At 37.8% G+C, this 19,567-nt stretch overlaps 1 protein-coding gene across 2 annotated transcripts in view; it reads left to right on the forward strand.

Annotated features, from left to right (window-relative positions):
* LOC108712409 (teneurin-2) overlaps nucleotides 1–19,567 on the forward strand; it is a 1,104,728-nt gene that overhangs the window by 308,634 nt on the left and 776,527 nt on the right. The window contains exon 1 of one of the 2 annotated variants that reach the window (XM_041588751.1): nucleotides 4,340–4,853. The exons of the other annotated variant lie outside the window; for it this stretch is intronic. Within the exon in view, the coding sequence (XP_041444685.1) occupies nucleotides 4,808–4,853 (46 nt within the window). The 5' untranslated portion in view covers nucleotides 4,340–4,807. Of the gene's footprint in view, nucleotides 1–4,339; nucleotides 4,854–19,567 lie in introns of those variants that run through there. 2 annotated transcript variants of the gene reach the window in all.

The following is a 19,567-nucleotide window of genomic DNA, read 5'->3' on the forward strand; positions in this document are numbered from 1 at the left end:
GCTTTTCTGCTTTAATTATTGTCCTGTATTGTGGGTACTGTGTGCATTTCTATTTTCTTTTTAACAAAAACCACAATGTTTGCACCAGGTACTGCTTGCTTTTAAAGAGCTTAGCATCTAAACTTGACTAGGGTGCTAAGTTGCTATTATGGTTAACAAAATGAAATCCTATCCTGGAACTAGGAAAAGAGAAACAGGAAGGGAAGTGGGTCGGTAGAAGCCATGACACAGAAGGGCAAATGGTAGAAGAAGGTGAGGCAGGGCACACTCTTAAAACTCTTTGTTGTGAGAACGCCTGGTGCACAATGTAGGGAGTATGGCAACCCCAAATATATCCGTAGAATAGAAATACACTGGCACTCAAGGCAACTGAAATGCAGGGTTACCCCTTGCTATTTATTTTGTGTGAACGTCACAAAATAAATAGCAAGGGGTAACCCTGCATTTCAGTTGCCTTGAGTGCCAGTGTATTTCTATTCTACAGAAGGGCAAATGCCCACACTGTGCTGCCACCTACAGCAAGATAGAGGACAGAAAAGGTTTTAGTGTACTTACGTTAGGATTATTATTTGCTATAAAAGCACAATAGTCATGTTTATTTATATGAATGCCCATATGAATGTCCATACACCAGATATGCAACTTTAATGGCTATATGAGTTTGGTTCATCAATGTTTTTTTCATCATTTATAAGTCAATTATAATTAGTGGCTAGCTTGCTGTTATTCTCCTCCAACAGCCAATGCCATTTTGGACTGTCATGAGCCAATAGTAACAAATGAGATGTTGGTATTCTAATTGTATCATTAGTATTATTATGTTAAAAGCCCCAACATATTCTGCAGCACTGCATAACAAGAGGGTATAATAATACTGATAGATACCGGAGGGTAAGTGGGCCTTGCTCATTTGTGCTTTGTAAGAAGTAACTACTGACTAGTTCTTTATTCTTCGTGCAGAAATTGTAAAGTATTTTGGATTGCCCCAAAAAAGATATTTTTTTGTGGGGAAAAACTGCCCATTAGCTCCGTTGCATTCAGCACATAAAAAAAGTGGGGAAACTGCTATTGGTTTCACTGCATATAAGGACAAAAATAGACAAAAAGTCTTTTGATTCCAATGCATTGTGCCCAAGAAAAAATAGTGGGAAAATTGCCCATTGCCTCCAATGCTGGTGAAATGTTGTCATTACCAATCCTAAAGTCCTATAGGTGAGAAGAACTGTGGCAAACATTCTGCCATATATTACATAGCCTCATTAGTACCTTGGCAGAGATAAGTCTAAAATAATAATACTGTATAGAGAGATTGTCTCTGCTGACAAAAGCAACATGGCAGCTCCAGCTCTTAGTGTTAATACAGATATAATTGTAAATATGTAGAGATGGGATTTCAAGTGTAAACAACAATCAATTGGTATGAGCTAATGTACCATTTAAGTTGTGGGCTTGTATGTGCCCATGCAGGTGTTGTAGCCAGAGCACTCAATAAATTGTGGCACACACACACACATACACACCTTTTGTCCTTAACTTTTTTTAAGTCAGCATCTTTTTTTTTTTTTTACACCACAATTTTATACTCGCTACTCACTTGCATTGCTTGGTTTTTACATGGTCTATCATTGAAGTGACGAAGGATATCTTCTATAGCGCATGACTGCTGCCAATAAATGCTGACACATATCAGGAATTAAACTTTGCTGGATTTGTGACCTTAATACCAGAAGCATATTGTGATTCTTAATATGATGGCATTATATCAGGCCTATTCACTCACCTGTCCGTCAACCAAATGCCTGATTGCTTGGGTATGGAAACCTGTTGGGATCTGCAGATCAAACACCACTGAAACCAATACAATAGCTACACGATTCCAAGAATAATTGTAATATAATCTTTCACTTTTAAGTCTACCAATAGTAAAGTACAGGTTGACCAAAAACCCACTGGATCTGTAGGTTTGGGTTGAAATTTGGGCTACCATTGTGGGTTTTGGTCACATCTGACCTGAACCCATTGACCAGCAACCCAACCAGCACATGCCACCCAATATGTTCCCCTACCTAGATACACAACCTGACCCTTCCTGCAAATAGTTAACTTACCTTCCAACCCAGAGGCTCGTGGAACTGGAAGTGGCGTCACTGTTAACTGAAGGGAATGTCACACAAGAGAATAATCAGGTGGAAAAGTGGACAATTTGTACACTAACCTCAGGGGAGGGTGGTAGGGACCAATCCTTCACCTTTGTCAGGTACCCAGATGGGTTACCCATGGACTACCAGCACCGTAAAAGAATCTGAAATTTCTGCCCAAAACACAATAATTTTGTGGTTATTCTCTGGATACAGGGAACGGGTCCTAAATGGCAACATTTTGCATGTTATTGTCAGGTGCAGGTTGAGCTTTCTTCACCTGTACATCTACCAAGTAGTAACATAGTAACATAGTAACATAGTAAGTAAGGTTGAAAAAAGACACATGTCCATCGAGTTCAACCTTTTTTTTTTTATTAACTACCTATCTGCCAGTTGCCAGTATCTGCCAGAGGAAGGCAAAAAAACCCATCTGAAGCCTCTCCAATTTGCCTTAGAGGGGGAAAAATTCCTTCCTGACTCCAAAATGGTAATCGGACTAGTCCCTGGATCAACTTGGACTATGAGCTATTTTCCATAACCCTGTATTGCCTTACTTGCTAAAAAGCTATCCAATCCCTTCTTAAAGCTATCTAATGTATCAGCCTGTACCACTGATTCAGGGAGAGAATTCCACATCTTCACAGCTCTCACTGTAAAAATAACCCCTTCCCCTTCCGAATAGAGTTGCACTTGTGTGATTAGTTCTATAATGTCCATTAACTGTAAACAATGTAAACATGTATTGGGGAGTTAACAAACTATGTGACACCAAACAAAATGAAAGTAACTAATTCCTTGGCTTATTACCTATGACTTCCTTCATACTGAGATACTGGAACAGCTACCTCACTCATCCTCAAAAGAGCGGAGGCATGTTTCTTTGACCAAAAGCAGGTCGTCTCCAGACTACTGGCATGAGTTCTGCAATCAGATCCCCAGACTTGAATTAGGTTGGGTATTTTGACTGCTTCTGATAAAATGACATATCTCCTTCCCCTAAAACTGTTAATGCTGCTCTCTGCGTTTGGGGAAAATAAAAAGGAGCCAGAAGCCTTGATCCCTCATTTCATTTTGAGCACTTGACAGGCTTGGATATCTGAAGACAAAACTCATAATGAATATGTTTTACGAAGCATAATTTAATCCGATGGTACACCATTGTGATTTTGCTTCAAAGCCAAGCTGAAATATGCATGTAGCTTTTATACAGTGTCTGACAAGCTTTGGGTGCTGCGTATCTCTGCCCATTCCTTCTCCCCCCTCTATGTCTTGGGTTTTTAATGAGTCTCTGACAAACTTGAGTGCTGGTAAGTGAATGTTTGACTAAATAGATACAAATCAGAAAGACAAAAAATAAAAGAAATACTATTTAATTTTACGGGTTGGGAGTAACAACTTATCATTACTCACCAAAACATACCATATGTAGAGAATTCTACTACCTGTGCTTGCAAAGGCTCCTTTGTCTTGTAAAAGGTATATTGGGTGCATCTTGTCATTATGGGCACCTCGTCCCACACAGCAAATATGTACACACATATATATTCATTTTACTTACTAATTGTAATACACAGCAGCAGTACAGTATACCAAAATAAATCCTAATTATTATTTATACTATTCATTCATTAATATGATTTAAGGAAAACATCCCAAGACCCTTACAATTAGATGAAAAAGTGTAAGCCTTCGATATACATTTTCTATACATTAAATCCTGATTTCTTTCATTATTTATACTATTCATTCATTAATATGCTTTAAGGAAAAGACCCTTACAATTAAATGAAAAAGTGAAAGCCTTCAATATACATTCTTAAATTAAATCCCGATTTCTTTCCCATGTTTTTCTCCAGCAACTTTCTGCCACTCACATTACACTGACTGCGCAGATTGGCAAATGTATTGATATATTTTGTCTGTCTGAATGAAAATGTGATCTAGATTGCAGATAAACACATCCCCAAACAACCACTGATACTCTCGGCTGCACATTAAAATGTCAGTCAAGAAAAAAAAAGCGTGCAGGGGGGGGAGGAAAAATGATATTATGATTATGTACCTTTTTAAAAACACTGAGCACTCAAGACTGATTTGCAAGATTGGACAGAAAAAAAAATGCAAGTGTAATTGTGAGCTAGGGGAATGAACAGTTATGGAATAAAACAACTGGCTTTTGTTCTTTTGATGTAAATCTATTCTCTCTCTCTCTTTCTTTCTGTATTGGTGTTTTTTTTTCCTCCTCCATTCTCCACCTCTTCTGTGCTTGTGTGACTTTCCTTTCTGTACCTATCTCCGCCGTTGCATTCTGTCTTTTGATTCACATATGTTGTCACATTCCATTGACTCGTCCCTCTCCTCTTCTCTTGTACTCACGCCTAGTAGTGCTGTAGCCAAGAGATTGCAGCCTCTCCGGCGAGTTTTAATCATGTGTGAAGCTCAGTTGGATTCAGAGCCTCTCCGCTGCCTTTTCACTCTTGCACAAGATTGAGCTGGTGTCACATCGCTCCCCTTCACCCTCCCGTAGAGGGGACTTAAAAAGGAAAAAGAACCTTTAAAAAAAAAAAAAAGGAAAGAAAAGGAAGGCAATCTCGTTTCTTGCAAGCATAAGGACTTACAGTAGCTGTGCTGAGCCTAACGGATAGTGGATAGAGGGATAGCCCGAGATGCTTCAGTCTGCTAACAAGGGTAGGAAGCCTACAGCTGAGACAGGTGAGTGTTTCCATACCATATGAAGTGCTTTTCCTTCCTTTTCCTCTACATTTTTCTACACCGATCGTTGCCCTTTTTTTTCCACTGAAAAATCTAGCTTGCAGCCAGGGGGAAAGCCACAATATTTATTCAAGATATGATAGGATCATTCTTTCAAATCTTCCTCACATCTATCCGGCAGCCTATTTCATGCTTATCTGCTTCTCGCCTAGTTGCACAAGCTACAGCAGGCATTTGTATTGGGAGATAATACAAAAGCTGCATATTTTGTATACTTGGCAAACAGTTGCCTAGGAAGCACTGCAAAAAAAAATATATATATATATATACATACATCCCTGCTTCCCTGCAGATTTGCAACATTATTATTTTGATTGAATGCCTTGCCACCCTGACATTTCACATCAATTTCAGCCTCATTGCAATATATGTGTGTAGGAACATGTGAGTGTGTGTGTGTATATGCATGTGTACAGTGTGTTTATGTATGTATATTTATATATAATTATAATATAGAACAGGCAGCCAGGTGAATGGAAAGCACAAGCACATTAGCATCTTAACTGTGTGTTATGGCAGAATAATGGGGGCATCAGGGTGATGGTGATTGTACAATGAAGTTTAATATGGAAGTGGTATTTGGGCTTATTGAATTTATTCTAATGATTGCATGCATTCTCCAATGGGGGAAAAGAAAAGTTGATGGAATAAACTTAGATTGGTGCAGAACAGGTGCCATAGGAATTTGGCCGGGGAACCGGTCTTTGTAAGGGATGTTGTTTTTTTTTATTGAGTAAAGGTTGCCAACACTGAAATTTCCATACCAAAATGTAGGGGGGGGGAGGTTTGCTTTATTCTGTATGCACAAGACATAAGAGGCAGCTGGATATACATAGCAAGCTTGGCACATGGAAGAATGTGATGATAAATTAGTTGACCTAGTGTAGCACCATTCATAAAAAATATCTTCATTACCACAATTTCAAGGCATCTATTGATTTTTTTTTTTTTAAATTTCTCTGCTCCCTGAATATCTGGCATTGTCCTTCAATCCCATCAGCCTTTCAGAAAATGTGTGATATGATTGGACTCTCCCTATGTCATACTGTGTGGAAGTAACTTCATAAAGGCTTGCCCTTCTGCAAGTTTTAAATAGACAGTTTAAAACGCTGCGATGATTTATCATCCTGCTTGTGCTGTTTGGAATATCCAGTCAACATTTTTTAACAAGCCCACTCAGCTTTTTTTTTAAGAGGCCTACAATAAAAAGCAGTAGGTTGCCGGACACTTCTGCACTGAATGTTTATAGACAATTCAGTTCCTGATTATTAGATTTTCTTATAGCTCTCGTGCCGAATGGCATCCCAGATGGTCAGAAGCGAAACTGCTCTTCTGTGGTTTGCTTTCCATGAAACACCAAGGTGCTTTATTTTCTGATGGAACAGGTAAAAGCCCTGGAGGGTAAACATACCGAAGTAAACTAATGCACTGGGATTGCTTTTAATGGTAAAAAGGGATTTCTGGTGCTAAACTGGATGATGAAAGGATATTCAGCTCTCTGTAAACCTGGGGTTAATGTATTTAAAATATTTTTTTTAAACACAGTCACCTATTATTTGCTGTCAACGTCAATGAGCAATGTGTATTAACGTTCTCTTGTCAACTTACGTTTCATGTTTACATGTCTGTGTATTTGTTTATTGGATAGATGATGGATAGAAGAAACATAACTATTTATATGTAGCCACGGTGTACTTTATGCATTTCTGTTTTTTTGTATAATATGGTATATATGTAGGTACATCAGATATATAAATGTACACATGTTTCAAGGGAAGAATTTAAAATTTTAATTTTTAAATTTGAATTTCAAGTTATTTTAATGTACTTCCACTAGGGAATAGTCCAAATTTGAATCAAATCTGAAAATTCGAATATTCAAATGTCGACTATTTGACATTTAAAACCTGACAAATTGCTGTTTTAGCCTATGAGGGACCTCCTAGAACCAATTTGGAGTCATTTGGTGGACTTTGAATGATCAAATACAGCCTATTCGCCCAAAGTTAAGTTGATTTTTTAATACATTTCTGTTGGTCTTTTTTTAATCAAATTACGAGTTGATGGGAGATTAAAATAACTTGAAAAAGCTGCCCCTTACTGTGTTTGTGATCAACATATATTCACATGCTTCATCCTTTGATTTTGTCATTACTTGTGTCCGTTGAGACTTAAGATGCAATGTTATAATACTTTCAGCAAGTGTGTGTGTGTGTATGTATATATAAATATATATATATATATATATATATATATATATATATATATATATATATATATATATATATATATATATATATACAGGTTTATATATAGGATTATTTAGTAGGGTATCTCCTTTTTAATTCCTTATGAAGTTCAGTGTGATATTGTTTTGGATAAAATGTATAGTAGATGTGATCTGTTGGAATTATAATCACCGTGCTACATATTTACATTTTAATACTCCATCGTGTATGCTATGTATGATTTAACACCTGCCTGTGTGTGTAGAAGCTTTTTATAGGTTTTCCAGTAGATGATGCTAGAGTGCAAAGAAAGTCATAGCAATGCTGGAATGCCGGTGTTTGGCATTGGGAAGAGAAAAGCAAAACAGGACTTGCTGTTTTCTTCTTAACTGAGAAGGGGAATCATAGACTGAAATGTGTCAAACTCTCCAGTTTGTGTAAATGAGAAGGAAAGGTTTAAACCTATCTTCTTTGCAGAGCATTGATAATTATTTTTATTTATTTATTTTTGGTGTTAATGAATACTGTGGCTAAAAGCGGTAGATGGGACTCTAGTCAACTCAGTAAAGCCCCACAGATCCTGCAAAATCTGGTGAAGTCTCACAGATTTTGGGATTAATTGGAATAATATAATCAGTCTTAACTAGGCAGAGTCTTTAAGAAGTGAATGAACTTAAAACGGTCTGAAGCAATACGATTCAATATATTAACCAGAAGGCCTACAGTATTATATAGCTTAAAGCTGTATAATATAATGCCCCTGTATGCAGCAATCTATGCTAGCAAAGGCTTCTGGGATCCATAAAAAGCAGATACAATGAAGGCTTTTGTAAGTCCAAAGGGAAGGTTAAAAATAGAGGCAAAGTTAATGTGAATTCTGCTAGTAACCTGAAAACCAGGAGCACTTCTTGATATGAAGCACTTATGATAGGAGTCTTTGTGGTAAAATGAGAAATTTGTCCCAGAGGACTTGAACTGCAGAGAAGAGATGGATATTTTAGTGATGCAATATAAAGTAAGAGCTGACCTCTGTCTACACAAGTGTTTATTTGTTGGGCTATAACATTTACTGACTTGTGTGCATCCACCTCCCCCAAAAATAGGAGCTCTTCATCAGCCATACCTAGAAATCAATGCATTATTCATGCATACAGTATGTCTTTGTATTCTGTATCAACTTCTGTATATTGTCTGTTAGTTGCTTGTAATTCTGTTGACCCATCTGTCAGTCCGTCCCTCTATCCATCCACCTTATATTCTCTCCTTAATCCTTTTGTATAGTTGTATGTGCAAAGATAGAACGCTTGACACATGGGTGCATTTTTAACACGCATTTAACAAAATAAATAGCAACATGATCACATCTGTGCCGGCATTAAAATCCTATCTGCAATGTAGTTTTGCCTTTATTGAAAGCTTTATGGAGACAACCAACTTTCATACGAAATCAAAAAATGTTGTGAGGACTGTCAAATGACATATAATGTGGAAGTATATCAGTTTGCCATGCACTTTTTTTTTGCTATGAATTCAGTAAGGGTAAAATTGCAGGTCATTGTTATAGCATACTTTGTGTGTGTGCTTATTAACTACTTGTAGGCCAATTAACAAAAAAATTGGATCAGAGCATTGGAATGCTGTTTCCCATAGAGAGACTACCTTCGTCCAGTAGAACGCACAGTACAACAGTTTATAAAGCAGAAGAGTTTGATTTGGAATACGATGCCCATAAACATCTTGAGATCTTGGGGAAATAAGGAAACATCATTTAGACACATTTATTAGAAAAAGATTGGTAAAAGAACATTGTTTTAAATAGTGATTAAATGTTATAACAGCTGCACTTCAAATTAAACAAGAAACCTTTTAGGTAAGAGTATTGACTAAGGCACAACATCTGGTCCAAACATGTCTTAAATGCAGAGTAATGCTCAGCTCTGATTTTAACTGATAAGTTGGAAAGTTAGCCCAGTCACCAATCCAGGATATTCAGTAGTATATGAAAAGTTCTAAATAAAAAAAGGCATCTTGAGCTGCATAATCAATAGCCGTTTCAGGGTCAGTGCATTGGACCCTGAAGAACAGGGAAGATCATAGAACTTCTTCTGTTAAAAAAATAACTCTTTTACGTTAAAAACAATGTCTGACCCTCTTGATGCATGTATGCCACCGTGTTTTAGGTAATTGAGATGGTGTTTGACTTAAAGATATGCCATTGACTGATCTTTTTGTATCTATCCCCAAACAAATGGGTTCCTTATAAAATATATGAAAAAAAATTAACTCTCTATTTAATGAAATTAAGTTGCTGGATAGAAGAGCAATTGCCATATCATGAAACCTTGGCCATTTTTATTATCAAAATAATAACTGAATTATCTTATCATACATTTGCAGTGTAGTAGAAGGAATTTTATAAAACCGAGTTATCCTGTATTTACGACGGGGAATGTTTGTGTTCTCCCTGTGTCTGTGCTGGATTCCTCCCACACTCCAAAAACATACAGACAGGTTAATCACTTCTAAAAACTGACCATTGTGAATGGAACTTAGCTTGCAAGCTCATCATTAATGTGAATGACATCTGATCTCTGTAAAGCGAAATATAAATAAAGCATCTGTAATAATAATGTTGCATCCTTCAACTCTGTCCTTCGCCTATTGTATTTCAAAAAAAGCCACCGAAACATAGACTGGATAATCTGGTTTAGAATAAAAGTCCAATAATATATGTATTTTGAAATGTGCGAAACTGAAAAAAGGCAATAGCCTCTAATCAGTTCTCGAAAGGCATCCTCAATAAAGGCAGTTGCCTGTTGGGAAGCTGAATAAGACTTGGATACAAAGCAATGTGTGTTATGCTGGCATCACTTTCGGATAATGTATATTCAGACTGGTTTCTCAGTGCTTGATCATTGAGCAGCCTCATTTACATTTACAATTTACAGTGTCTCAGAGCAGGTGTAAATGACAACATTCAGAAATTACAGGAGCAAAAAATGTGTTGGAATGAAGAAAATGCTCTTTTTTAATTTATGCATTTTGCACAGTTGTAAGTGATGATATAAAAAAAATAAATTGTGTTTAATAACAATAACTTGAGGATTGAGGAAGTGAAAATGCCTAATGCTGAAGAAAAATGAAATAATAAAAGGACACCGTTTGCACCAGGACTGGGAAACTCTAGCAACCAATTAGACACTTGACAAATAAATGTTGTATGCTATGGGTTACTAGACCTGAAGCAGCTTTAATTACATTTCCACCTTTAAGTTTCCTGTGTCTTTTGTAGTCCTCGTTGCTTGGAATGGCTGGAAATGATAGATGTAACATTTTTAAAATGGCAACACTAAAATTGGCATATATACTGGTCTTCATAATTCAGTCATTTCCGTTCATACCATTCCATTAACCAAATGTTCTCTGGGGTTAGTATCCCTGTTTATAATATTATTATCGTTGTTGTTGTTATATCACTTATCTTTGTACTCAGGACTCATATTTATCCTTTACTCTAACCACCAGCTTGTAACTAGGTTGAATGAACCCGTCAACAGAAACTAAAGAGAGATACAGTACTGCATGTGCCTACATTTCTATACTTGGTTAAATTGATGTAATAGGTATCACAAAAGACTTCCTAGACTTTCCTTTTAGCCATCTCAAACAAATGAAACCCTAGGAATGGATCTTAGAAATATCCCAGCACCCCAAGAAATTATATAGAATAGCCAGGGCTCCATATGAAGATGGAGATAAAAAAGGAACAAAAGCTTCATCGTAAGTCATCATGTATTATCAATATAAACAGCTGTATGTTTGATAGTGTTTAGGAAGTAAATTTTGTATTCACTATAAATAACTGGAATAATGAGAAGAGGGGTTGAATAGAGCAAATTATATGAAGAGCTTACTTCTCAGCACCCATAAGTGTTTTTTTTTTTTGTGTTTTGGAATGGAACTCCAAGGGGCAGATTTATCAAAGGTCGAGGTGAATTTTCGAATGAAAAAAAAATTCGAATTTCCAGCTATTTTGTGTGTACTTTGACTAGGGAATAGTCCAAATTCGATTAGAATTTGAAAAAAATGTAGAAAATTCAAATATCGAAATTTATCATGTACCAATTCGACCATTAACCATCTCAAACCTACCAAATTGCTGTTTTAGCCTATGGGGGACCTCCTAGAACCCATTTGGAGTCAATTGGTGGACTTTGAAAAATCGAAGGTTTTTTTGGAAAAACTTTGAATCGAATTTGATCGGATGCGCGATTCCTTCGATTCAAATTCGGCCGAATATGGACCTATTCGATCGAAAACTGACCTATACGATAAACAAAAAAACTTTGACTTAATTTGATTTGGTCTTTTTGAATTTGAATTTCAACGTTTTTTCAATTCGTAATTCGACCCTTGTTAAATATGCCCCCAAGTATTGTGCCTCTCTCAGGGATTATAATATTATAATGCAAATTGTTCATTTTTTAAGACTTGAACAGTCTTTTTCCATTAACACATGGGTTGACAAATACTTTTGCAGGGAATTTTACAACATTTTACCTTGCGTTCGCTGTTAAATTTAATTTTTTGTTATTGTATGTACTTTACCATTGACTGCTCATATATAAAATGACAATACTTTCACTCCAGTGGATTTTTTTAACTGTAAACATTAAGGGGGTTATTTACTAAGCTATATATACAGTATATATATAATTTTTTGGATGGTACTACGTATATCAATATATCACTATAATAAAGAACACAACATCATCTGGCATAAATATCAGTTAGTAATCTAAGTGATTTAGCACTGACATTCATCTCAAATGTACTGTTCATGTGTGTTTTTTTTAAGTATGGCTTTAATTCCTCCAATAAACACCTTCATCTCATACCTCTCCAGTAAATATATGTTGTGTGGTTCCGAAAAACTCAATCTATTATTTTCCTCGCTTAAGTGCTTCTAGTGTTCTATCTGTGAAAATGTTTTGCCCTCAGCAGCAAACAAAACAACCTGGCTAGTTCCTTTTCAAGGGGACACCTCTTTTTATCTTATTATACATTTTTGTTATCTTTATTTTTTTTGAAATTCAGTTTCAGAAATATGTTCCATTAAAAAAAAAAAGCATATCTTCACATAAACCCCTTTTTTAATGCATATAAAAATCCAAAGTGGAAGTCATTTCCTCAAGTATTTTAACAGATGTAGGTAGTAAAACAGCAAGTTTTTTGCAACAACGAATGTGAGAGCATCATGGTGGTTCTATTAGATTCATTTTGCCTTTGTGAGCTGTCTTTAAAAGCAAGGAACATCTGTGTATAAAAATGAAAATAAAACGTAGAAGGGCTCATTTACCACTCAGGATATGAAGTGGGAGCCTCAAGGTTCAGTCCAAACACAAAACAAAGTACTTTTAAGTTGTACCTTGTGGCCATAAATTAGCACCTTGAGGCTCAATTCTTTGCACCCCCATATGGGAGCAAAAAAGGCGCACCTGTCTCTGTATGTAATTGTATGTGCACATGTCAGTGCTGATTACAGGAGGATTAGGACATGAGAAGTACATTGACATGTAGGGAGCTCTGTAATTAACCTCGTGAAAAGCATGAACTCGGAGCTTTGTACAGAGCTTGATCTACATGACCTACGTGCAAGTCCTCTGTGTATAGGACTCAGGGCATTTATCCCTTAATAAATGAAGGAGCACGTTAGAATGTTCTTCTGAGCTGATTGCATAGCTAAACATGTGCAGTCGTACATAAAGGGGAGTTTTTTCTCTTATCATTTATGTATATGCAAAATAGAAATAGTACAACCTGTTTAATATGTCATCTCAAATTAACGGTCAAAATTAGTTTTATAGGAATGTTGTTATTGTTTAAGAAACTGTGTCAATGAGGCATGTTTTTTTTTTTTAATTAATTGTGTTACAGCATAATAATATCTGGGCCTATGTACCCACTGCACGTGTTCTGTAAGGGCTAAATAAAAAATCAATAAAATAAAGGGAAGCTCAATAATTCCAAAGTAAGATACTTTATTGCCTTTTTTATGAAATGGTTTGCGTTATTCAGGGCTGGTGCCCACATGTCCCTAAAAGGTGAACATTTTGCAAATTTGAGTTTACTAGTTAACATTTTGCAACCATAGCACTATGGGGCAGATTTATCAAGGGTCGAATTTCGAAGTACAAAAAACTTTGAAATTCGACCATCGAATTGAAAAACGTAGAATCGAAAATCGAATTTGAAGTTTTTTCACCGAATTTGGCAATCCTACGATCGAAAAAAAAAATCATTCGTTTTAACGATTTTAGCGTACGATCGAAGGATTTTTATTTGATGTATAAAGACTTAGAAAAAGTTTGTAGTAGGCCCCCATAGGCTAACATAGCAATTCGCCAGGTTTAATTTGGCGAAGTATTGAAGTCGAAGTATTTTTAAAGAGACAGTACTTTGATGATCAAAATGGTCGAATATTCAAACAATTTTTACTTTGAATCGAAGTTGAAGTAAATTCGAAGTCATAGTATCCTATTCGATGGTCGAAGTATCCAAAAAATTACTTTGAATTTTGAACTTTTTGTACTTTGAAAATTCACTCAAACCTTAGTAAATCTGACCCTATAAGCTAAATTTAGTGGTTTACTAAGATATCTGTTCACATGTTTACTATGTCAATAGACATCAGCACACTGTTAACCCCCCCCCCCCATATATAATAAAATTCACTAAGTTTGCCCAGGAACCCATACCAACAAATAGTTTTTTTTGTTAGTCATTATACCTATACATGGAGAAGCCAATTTTGGTTTGTGTTATAAGTTTATATATAAACTTACATAGAGCTGAGAATATTAGTTTCATTTTCTTAATATTTAAATACAGTGAAACCTAAATTTTACATCCCCTGATTTTAAGTTTTTCTTCATTTTACTCTGTTTTATATGTATATTATGCATAATACATTTCCCTCATTTTACATTTTCCTGAATTTTATACCATTTTTTTCTGGTCCCCAGAAAAACCTTAAAAGGGGGTTCTACTGTAGTACAAGTGTTTAGATTCTCCTCTGCAGCCTTCATTCTTCTTTCAACCAATGTTAAGGGCTTTTTGGGATAGCATTTAGTTCCTTTGCTCATGGCAGGGGCGAACATATAGCCTGTACTGCTGGTTCTGCTACACATGGGGGCAAATTTACTAAAGTGGCTAACGCAAGCAAAAATTTGCCAGCGTGACATCATTTTGCCGCCGATTTACTAACGGGTTATGGAGTAAATTTGCTAGCGAAGTGGACCTACTCTAGCACTACTTTGCACCCTTACGCCAGGCGAAGTTCTGCTCTGGCGAAGGGACATAACTATGCTAATTCACTAAGTTGCGGATTTTCGTGAACGTTACCTATTGCGCCAGACTTTACTTCGCCAGCTCAGACCAAGCAAGGGATGGTCCAAAAAAACGCTGGTGTCTTTTAATTTCTATAGGATGATAGGCTGAAAGGGTACCCTCCTTCCCCCCTACATTTGCTAACATATGGCACTTAAACTATAGTGTGGGCACATGTGTAGGGCATTAGAACACATTTATTAAGGTTCCCTGGCCTTGTGTAGTGTAATGTGTTTGCTGCTGCATATATGGCCATTGTACTCTAACTGCACGCCGTATGCAAATTTGCCTTCGCTATCGTAACTTCGAACCGCTGATCGTAACATTGCTAGTGCAACATGCAAACGATCGGTAACTTGTGCGCAACTTCGGATGTTCGTGACTTTGCGCAGCACTGGCGAATGTACACCTGGTGAAGTGAGGCAAAGCCAATGCTGGCGCAACTATGACGGTAAGTAAATTTACCCCATGGACTCTCCTAGACACATCCAGGGTCGGACTGGGAGGCATGGGGCCCACCGGGGCTACTGCCCCAGGGCCCCCTCCAGCCGCCACTGCCGCTCCGGAGTGCTGCAGGCGGCTAGTGCGCATGCGCGCGACGCCGCGTTTGTGCGCATGCGCGCGGCGCCGCGTCTGTTCGCATGCGCGCGGCGCCGCGTTTGTGCGCATGCGCAGCCCTTCTATTCTACCGCGACCCCAAACAAAGTGGGGTCGCGCCGCCCCACTAAGTAGCGGATCTGGGCCGGCGGGGCCCACAAGAGCCCGGGGCCCACCGGGGTTTTTCCCGGTGTCCCGCCGGCCCAGTCCGACACTGGACACATCCCACAAAAATATTTTCTTTATTGATTCATTATTAATAAAATTATAATTGTTTTTAAATAGGAATTCTTTTTTTTTAAACTTTCACCCTTTACACAGAGAGTGCAGTGTCAAGAGAGACATGATATTGTTCTCTGCATCTCTCTCATGCTACGTGCCAGCTGCATATGCCTACGTGACTGTCACAAAGCATTACGGAGATGCAGAAAGCAGAGCCCTGTCCTCTTTAAATCTCTCGTAAGCTTTGTGTCAGCCGTGTACATCTCTCACACACAAAGAAGGGAAATAAGCATAAGGGGGGTGTTGAGAATGCACAGCTCTCTCTTTCTATAGCTTGCTGGGGGGAGGGGGTGTCTAGAGTGGATGCAGAAAGGACAGGGACTGCACTATTTACATGCTGCTGCCAGAACCATTCTGTTTCTTTTCCTGCTGCCCCCCTCTCTCCCCTTCATAGCCAGTGAGTAAATGAATCCACCCCATCCTGGATAACCTGCCCAAAATACTATCAGGCAAGAAGGAGTCTGGAAGCCTTAAGCCATTTGTAAATTTGCTAGTAGATAGAGAACATCAAAGGACAAATTGGAAAAAAAAATTTTTTTTTGGAGATCTGTGAAAATTGTGAATCATAACTATAGTTTTTATTGAGGGGGTGGTAGGCTATAAACATGGTTTCCCATCCATTTTATTAAGGATGATGGTTATGAATGTAATAGTTTCCAAACTCTATCCCTGAAAAAAAGCATGGCTGGCACATTATATGTACCCAAGCATTTTTCTGATACGAAAGTGGTTTGGTAGTTTTCTGTAGACTGCAATTGATAGCTCAGCAAATATACATCTGTCTTCTTCATCCTCAGCAAGCCTCCTGCTGAATCATTATGCAGTTCTTTGTTATTACACCCACTGGACCTAAGGAAAGAGGGTGTGCCGGCCTTTAGATGGTGCAGTGTACATTTTATAGAAAACTTGGTCTACAAAAAATATTGCGCTAGTGTAGTGTTTAGCACTGGTGCGATCTGGTTTTTCACTCCTAAGAAAAAGGTTTATATACAAAACAGATTTATGAAAATTCATTTCCTGTATGTAAAGTAATACTCTTGATATGTACATTAGAGATGTCCGATAAGAGGCAATCTCAAGATAGAAACCAACCTATTTGCTATGATAGACCAAACGTATGGAAAAGCAAAGGGTTTAACCCACCAACACTCCCATCACCAGCCACAATAATTAAGTCTGCTTTTACTATTTATATTTATATATATATATATATATATATATATATATATATATATATATATATATATATATATATATATATATATATATATATATATATATATATATATAGAAAGTATTTAGGAGCACTCACAGATACAGCTTCAAGTGACTTCATTCAAGTGTGAAATGATTGTGTGAAAATTTGAATAAAGTCACTTGAAGCTGTATGTGTGAGTGCTCCTAAATACTTTCTATTATCCATGATTATGAGGAGGACCCGGGATTTAACTTGGCATATGGTGAGTGCCGGTATACTCCAAGATATATATATATATATATATGTAATACAATCTCGGTGATCCGCACTCCTCTCGGCAATTCATCCGGGTGCTGCTCCTGGGCAATAGTAGATACAAACGAAAAATAGTAACGCACTCCTGGGATTTCTTCGATAAAAAATTAGTTTATTTACTCATCATTACAGTAATGATGAGTAAATAAACTAATTTTTTATCGAAGACATCCCAGGAGTGCGCTACTATTTTTCGTTTGTGTGTATATATATATATATATATATACAGTTACATAGTTACATAGTTAAATTCAACCCCTCCAAACGAAAACCCAGCATCCATACACACACCCCTCCATACGTTCACATAAAATATATATACCCATACCTATACTAACTTTAGTATTATGTCTGTCCAACAAATCATCCAAGCCATTCTTAAAGGCATTAACTGAATCAGCATCACAACATCACCCGGCAGTGCATTCCACAACCTCACTGTTTCCAGAGAAAACAACCCCAACCTTGACAGTCTACCCTCATAATTTAAGTCTTCCATCCCTCTAACCAGTTTAGTTGCATATATCTGCACTGTTTTTTGTTCTGTATATATATATACGTACAAACACACCAACTGGTGTCTTGGTTTGCTCATACGGGGTTCATGAAATGCATCCACTTCCTCCGGGATAGGAAAATCGCCATGAGCAGTCTCATGCTGAGCACACCTGCACTGTCAACACAATCATGCACTGAGAAGTGAGCTTTATCAGGTCCTTCGCCATTCTTTACCTGTGTTGGTGGTTTAATTCCCACTTACTCCCTCTGGCATTCATAATCATTACATTAAGAATTCAATAAGTGGCTTTCAGTCATGTGCTTTACTTTCCTTTGGTGTTTTAAGTAAATATTTAAAGGCAATGTAACTGGGCAAAAAGTAGAACTATGGTCTTTTTATCTTCTATAACTGGATCCAGACTTTCTTTATGCTCTGTATCAATCCACTGTATCCCCATGATACTTGACCTAATTGTCTACTTAAGGTCACTTAACCTGCTGAAGCCATATCTATCCCATGTGGCCTACTTGTCAGCTAACCACTTTTGATTCCCTTGTATCTCCAAAATATCTCTGTATCCCCTTTTCTCAAACTACATCTTTTATTATTTTGTACCTTAAAGATTTGTAGGTGCCAAACTGAACATGCAATATGGCTCTGTATTTATTCATCAGTAATTTATAACCTGCTATTACAGAACCCAGCCCTCGTTATCTTTAGCCAGCACCACTGGGATCACAAACACCTTCAGTCCTAGTGTTAAATAAAATATAGGAATGTGTATTTGTATCATGGATAAGTGCTGCTCTATATTTCAGTTTCCATTGGGTCCAGATCAGAAGACCAGAAAGAGTTGACCAATCTCAGGATTGATGGAATATTACAAAGAAGTTGATATCTTTATTGAACAGATTCCATGTGATAGCTTTAAACAAGAAAATTATTTTTTCATAAACGTAAACATCAGCCTCAGTTTTACATTTCTTTTGCTAGGGGATTAACATTTCAATTACTTACCAGCTGAGTAAGCGTATTACTTCCACAGCTGCATGCAAGTGGCAATCCAGTATCTGTGACCAGATGTCTGTTTCGTCCTGTTGTGCTCTGTACAGAAGAGAGGTGTTCAGCCATTGAAAACCATATCACCAAATCACCAAGAAACACACATACCATCTGCATTGCACAAAACATTTACAGCTCTATTTCTCACTGAATAATAATGTGTCTGTATTTTATGTATTACTGCTAGCAATGGTTGAATAAAGGAAAAGGAGGCAGGCAGCTTGTAAGTCCTTCAGGGGAAATGAAAATACAAGCAGTCTCTATGATAGAGGATGCTGTGTTTGCAAACACAAAAGTGCTTTGCTCTGGCTGAACTTTAAAGGAATAGTGCTTTGCTTTATTGGTACATTTTATTTTTAAATGATCATAAACTAGGGGGTCTGGTCTAACAGTCTGCAGGCATCTATTACAACAGAGCTGTGATGAAAACTACTCACCCTGGTGGTCTAGTGGGGGGACGGCAGGGACGCCTGCCGCCCCCTCGGCGGGGACGCCTGCCGCGTCAATCTTCAGCGCCGCAGGTGCCGGTTCCTTAGGCACGCCTCCTTGTGATTTAAAGGCGCGCTAGAGTGATGACGATCTTGTTCCTAGTGCTTTGTGAGCTTCTGTATTTTTGCATTCTGATTCTGGTTTTGACCCCTGCCTGGCTATATCGACTATCCTGACCTCTATATTTGACCCTTGCCTGAATATCGACTACCCCGTCTGCTGTACACTCCTGTCTGATTTATTATCTGGATTTGACCCTTGCCTGTACGATTACGCTTTTACATCTGCCTGCCTCGACCCGGCCTGTTCTGACGATGATTCTGGTTTCCTGTTTTGTACCATGACCCTCGGTCTAAAGACTCTCGCTAACAGTCGTGCCCCTTTGTCTATCCAGAACCTCTAGCCTTGCACCTCTCGTTTAAGTCCTGGTGGCATCCAAGTAGCTGAGGGCTCCTCCCGAGGCCAAAGGCAGTCACACTACAGGTGAAGCACGAGCCGAGACCAGGGTGCTTGGCATTTGTTTTGGTGTTGGGTGCCGACCGTGAGCACAATATTAAGCAACGGGGCCCAGCACAATGCACATGCAGAGGATCTA

Source organism: Xenopus laevis, chromosome 3S, assembly GCF_017654675.1.
Source record: "Xenopus laevis strain J_2021 chromosome 3S, Xenopus_laevis_v10.1, whole genome shotgun sequence".
Classification (NCBI taxonomy): domain Eukaryota; kingdom Metazoa; phylum Chordata; class Amphibia; order Anura; family Pipidae; genus Xenopus; species Xenopus laevis.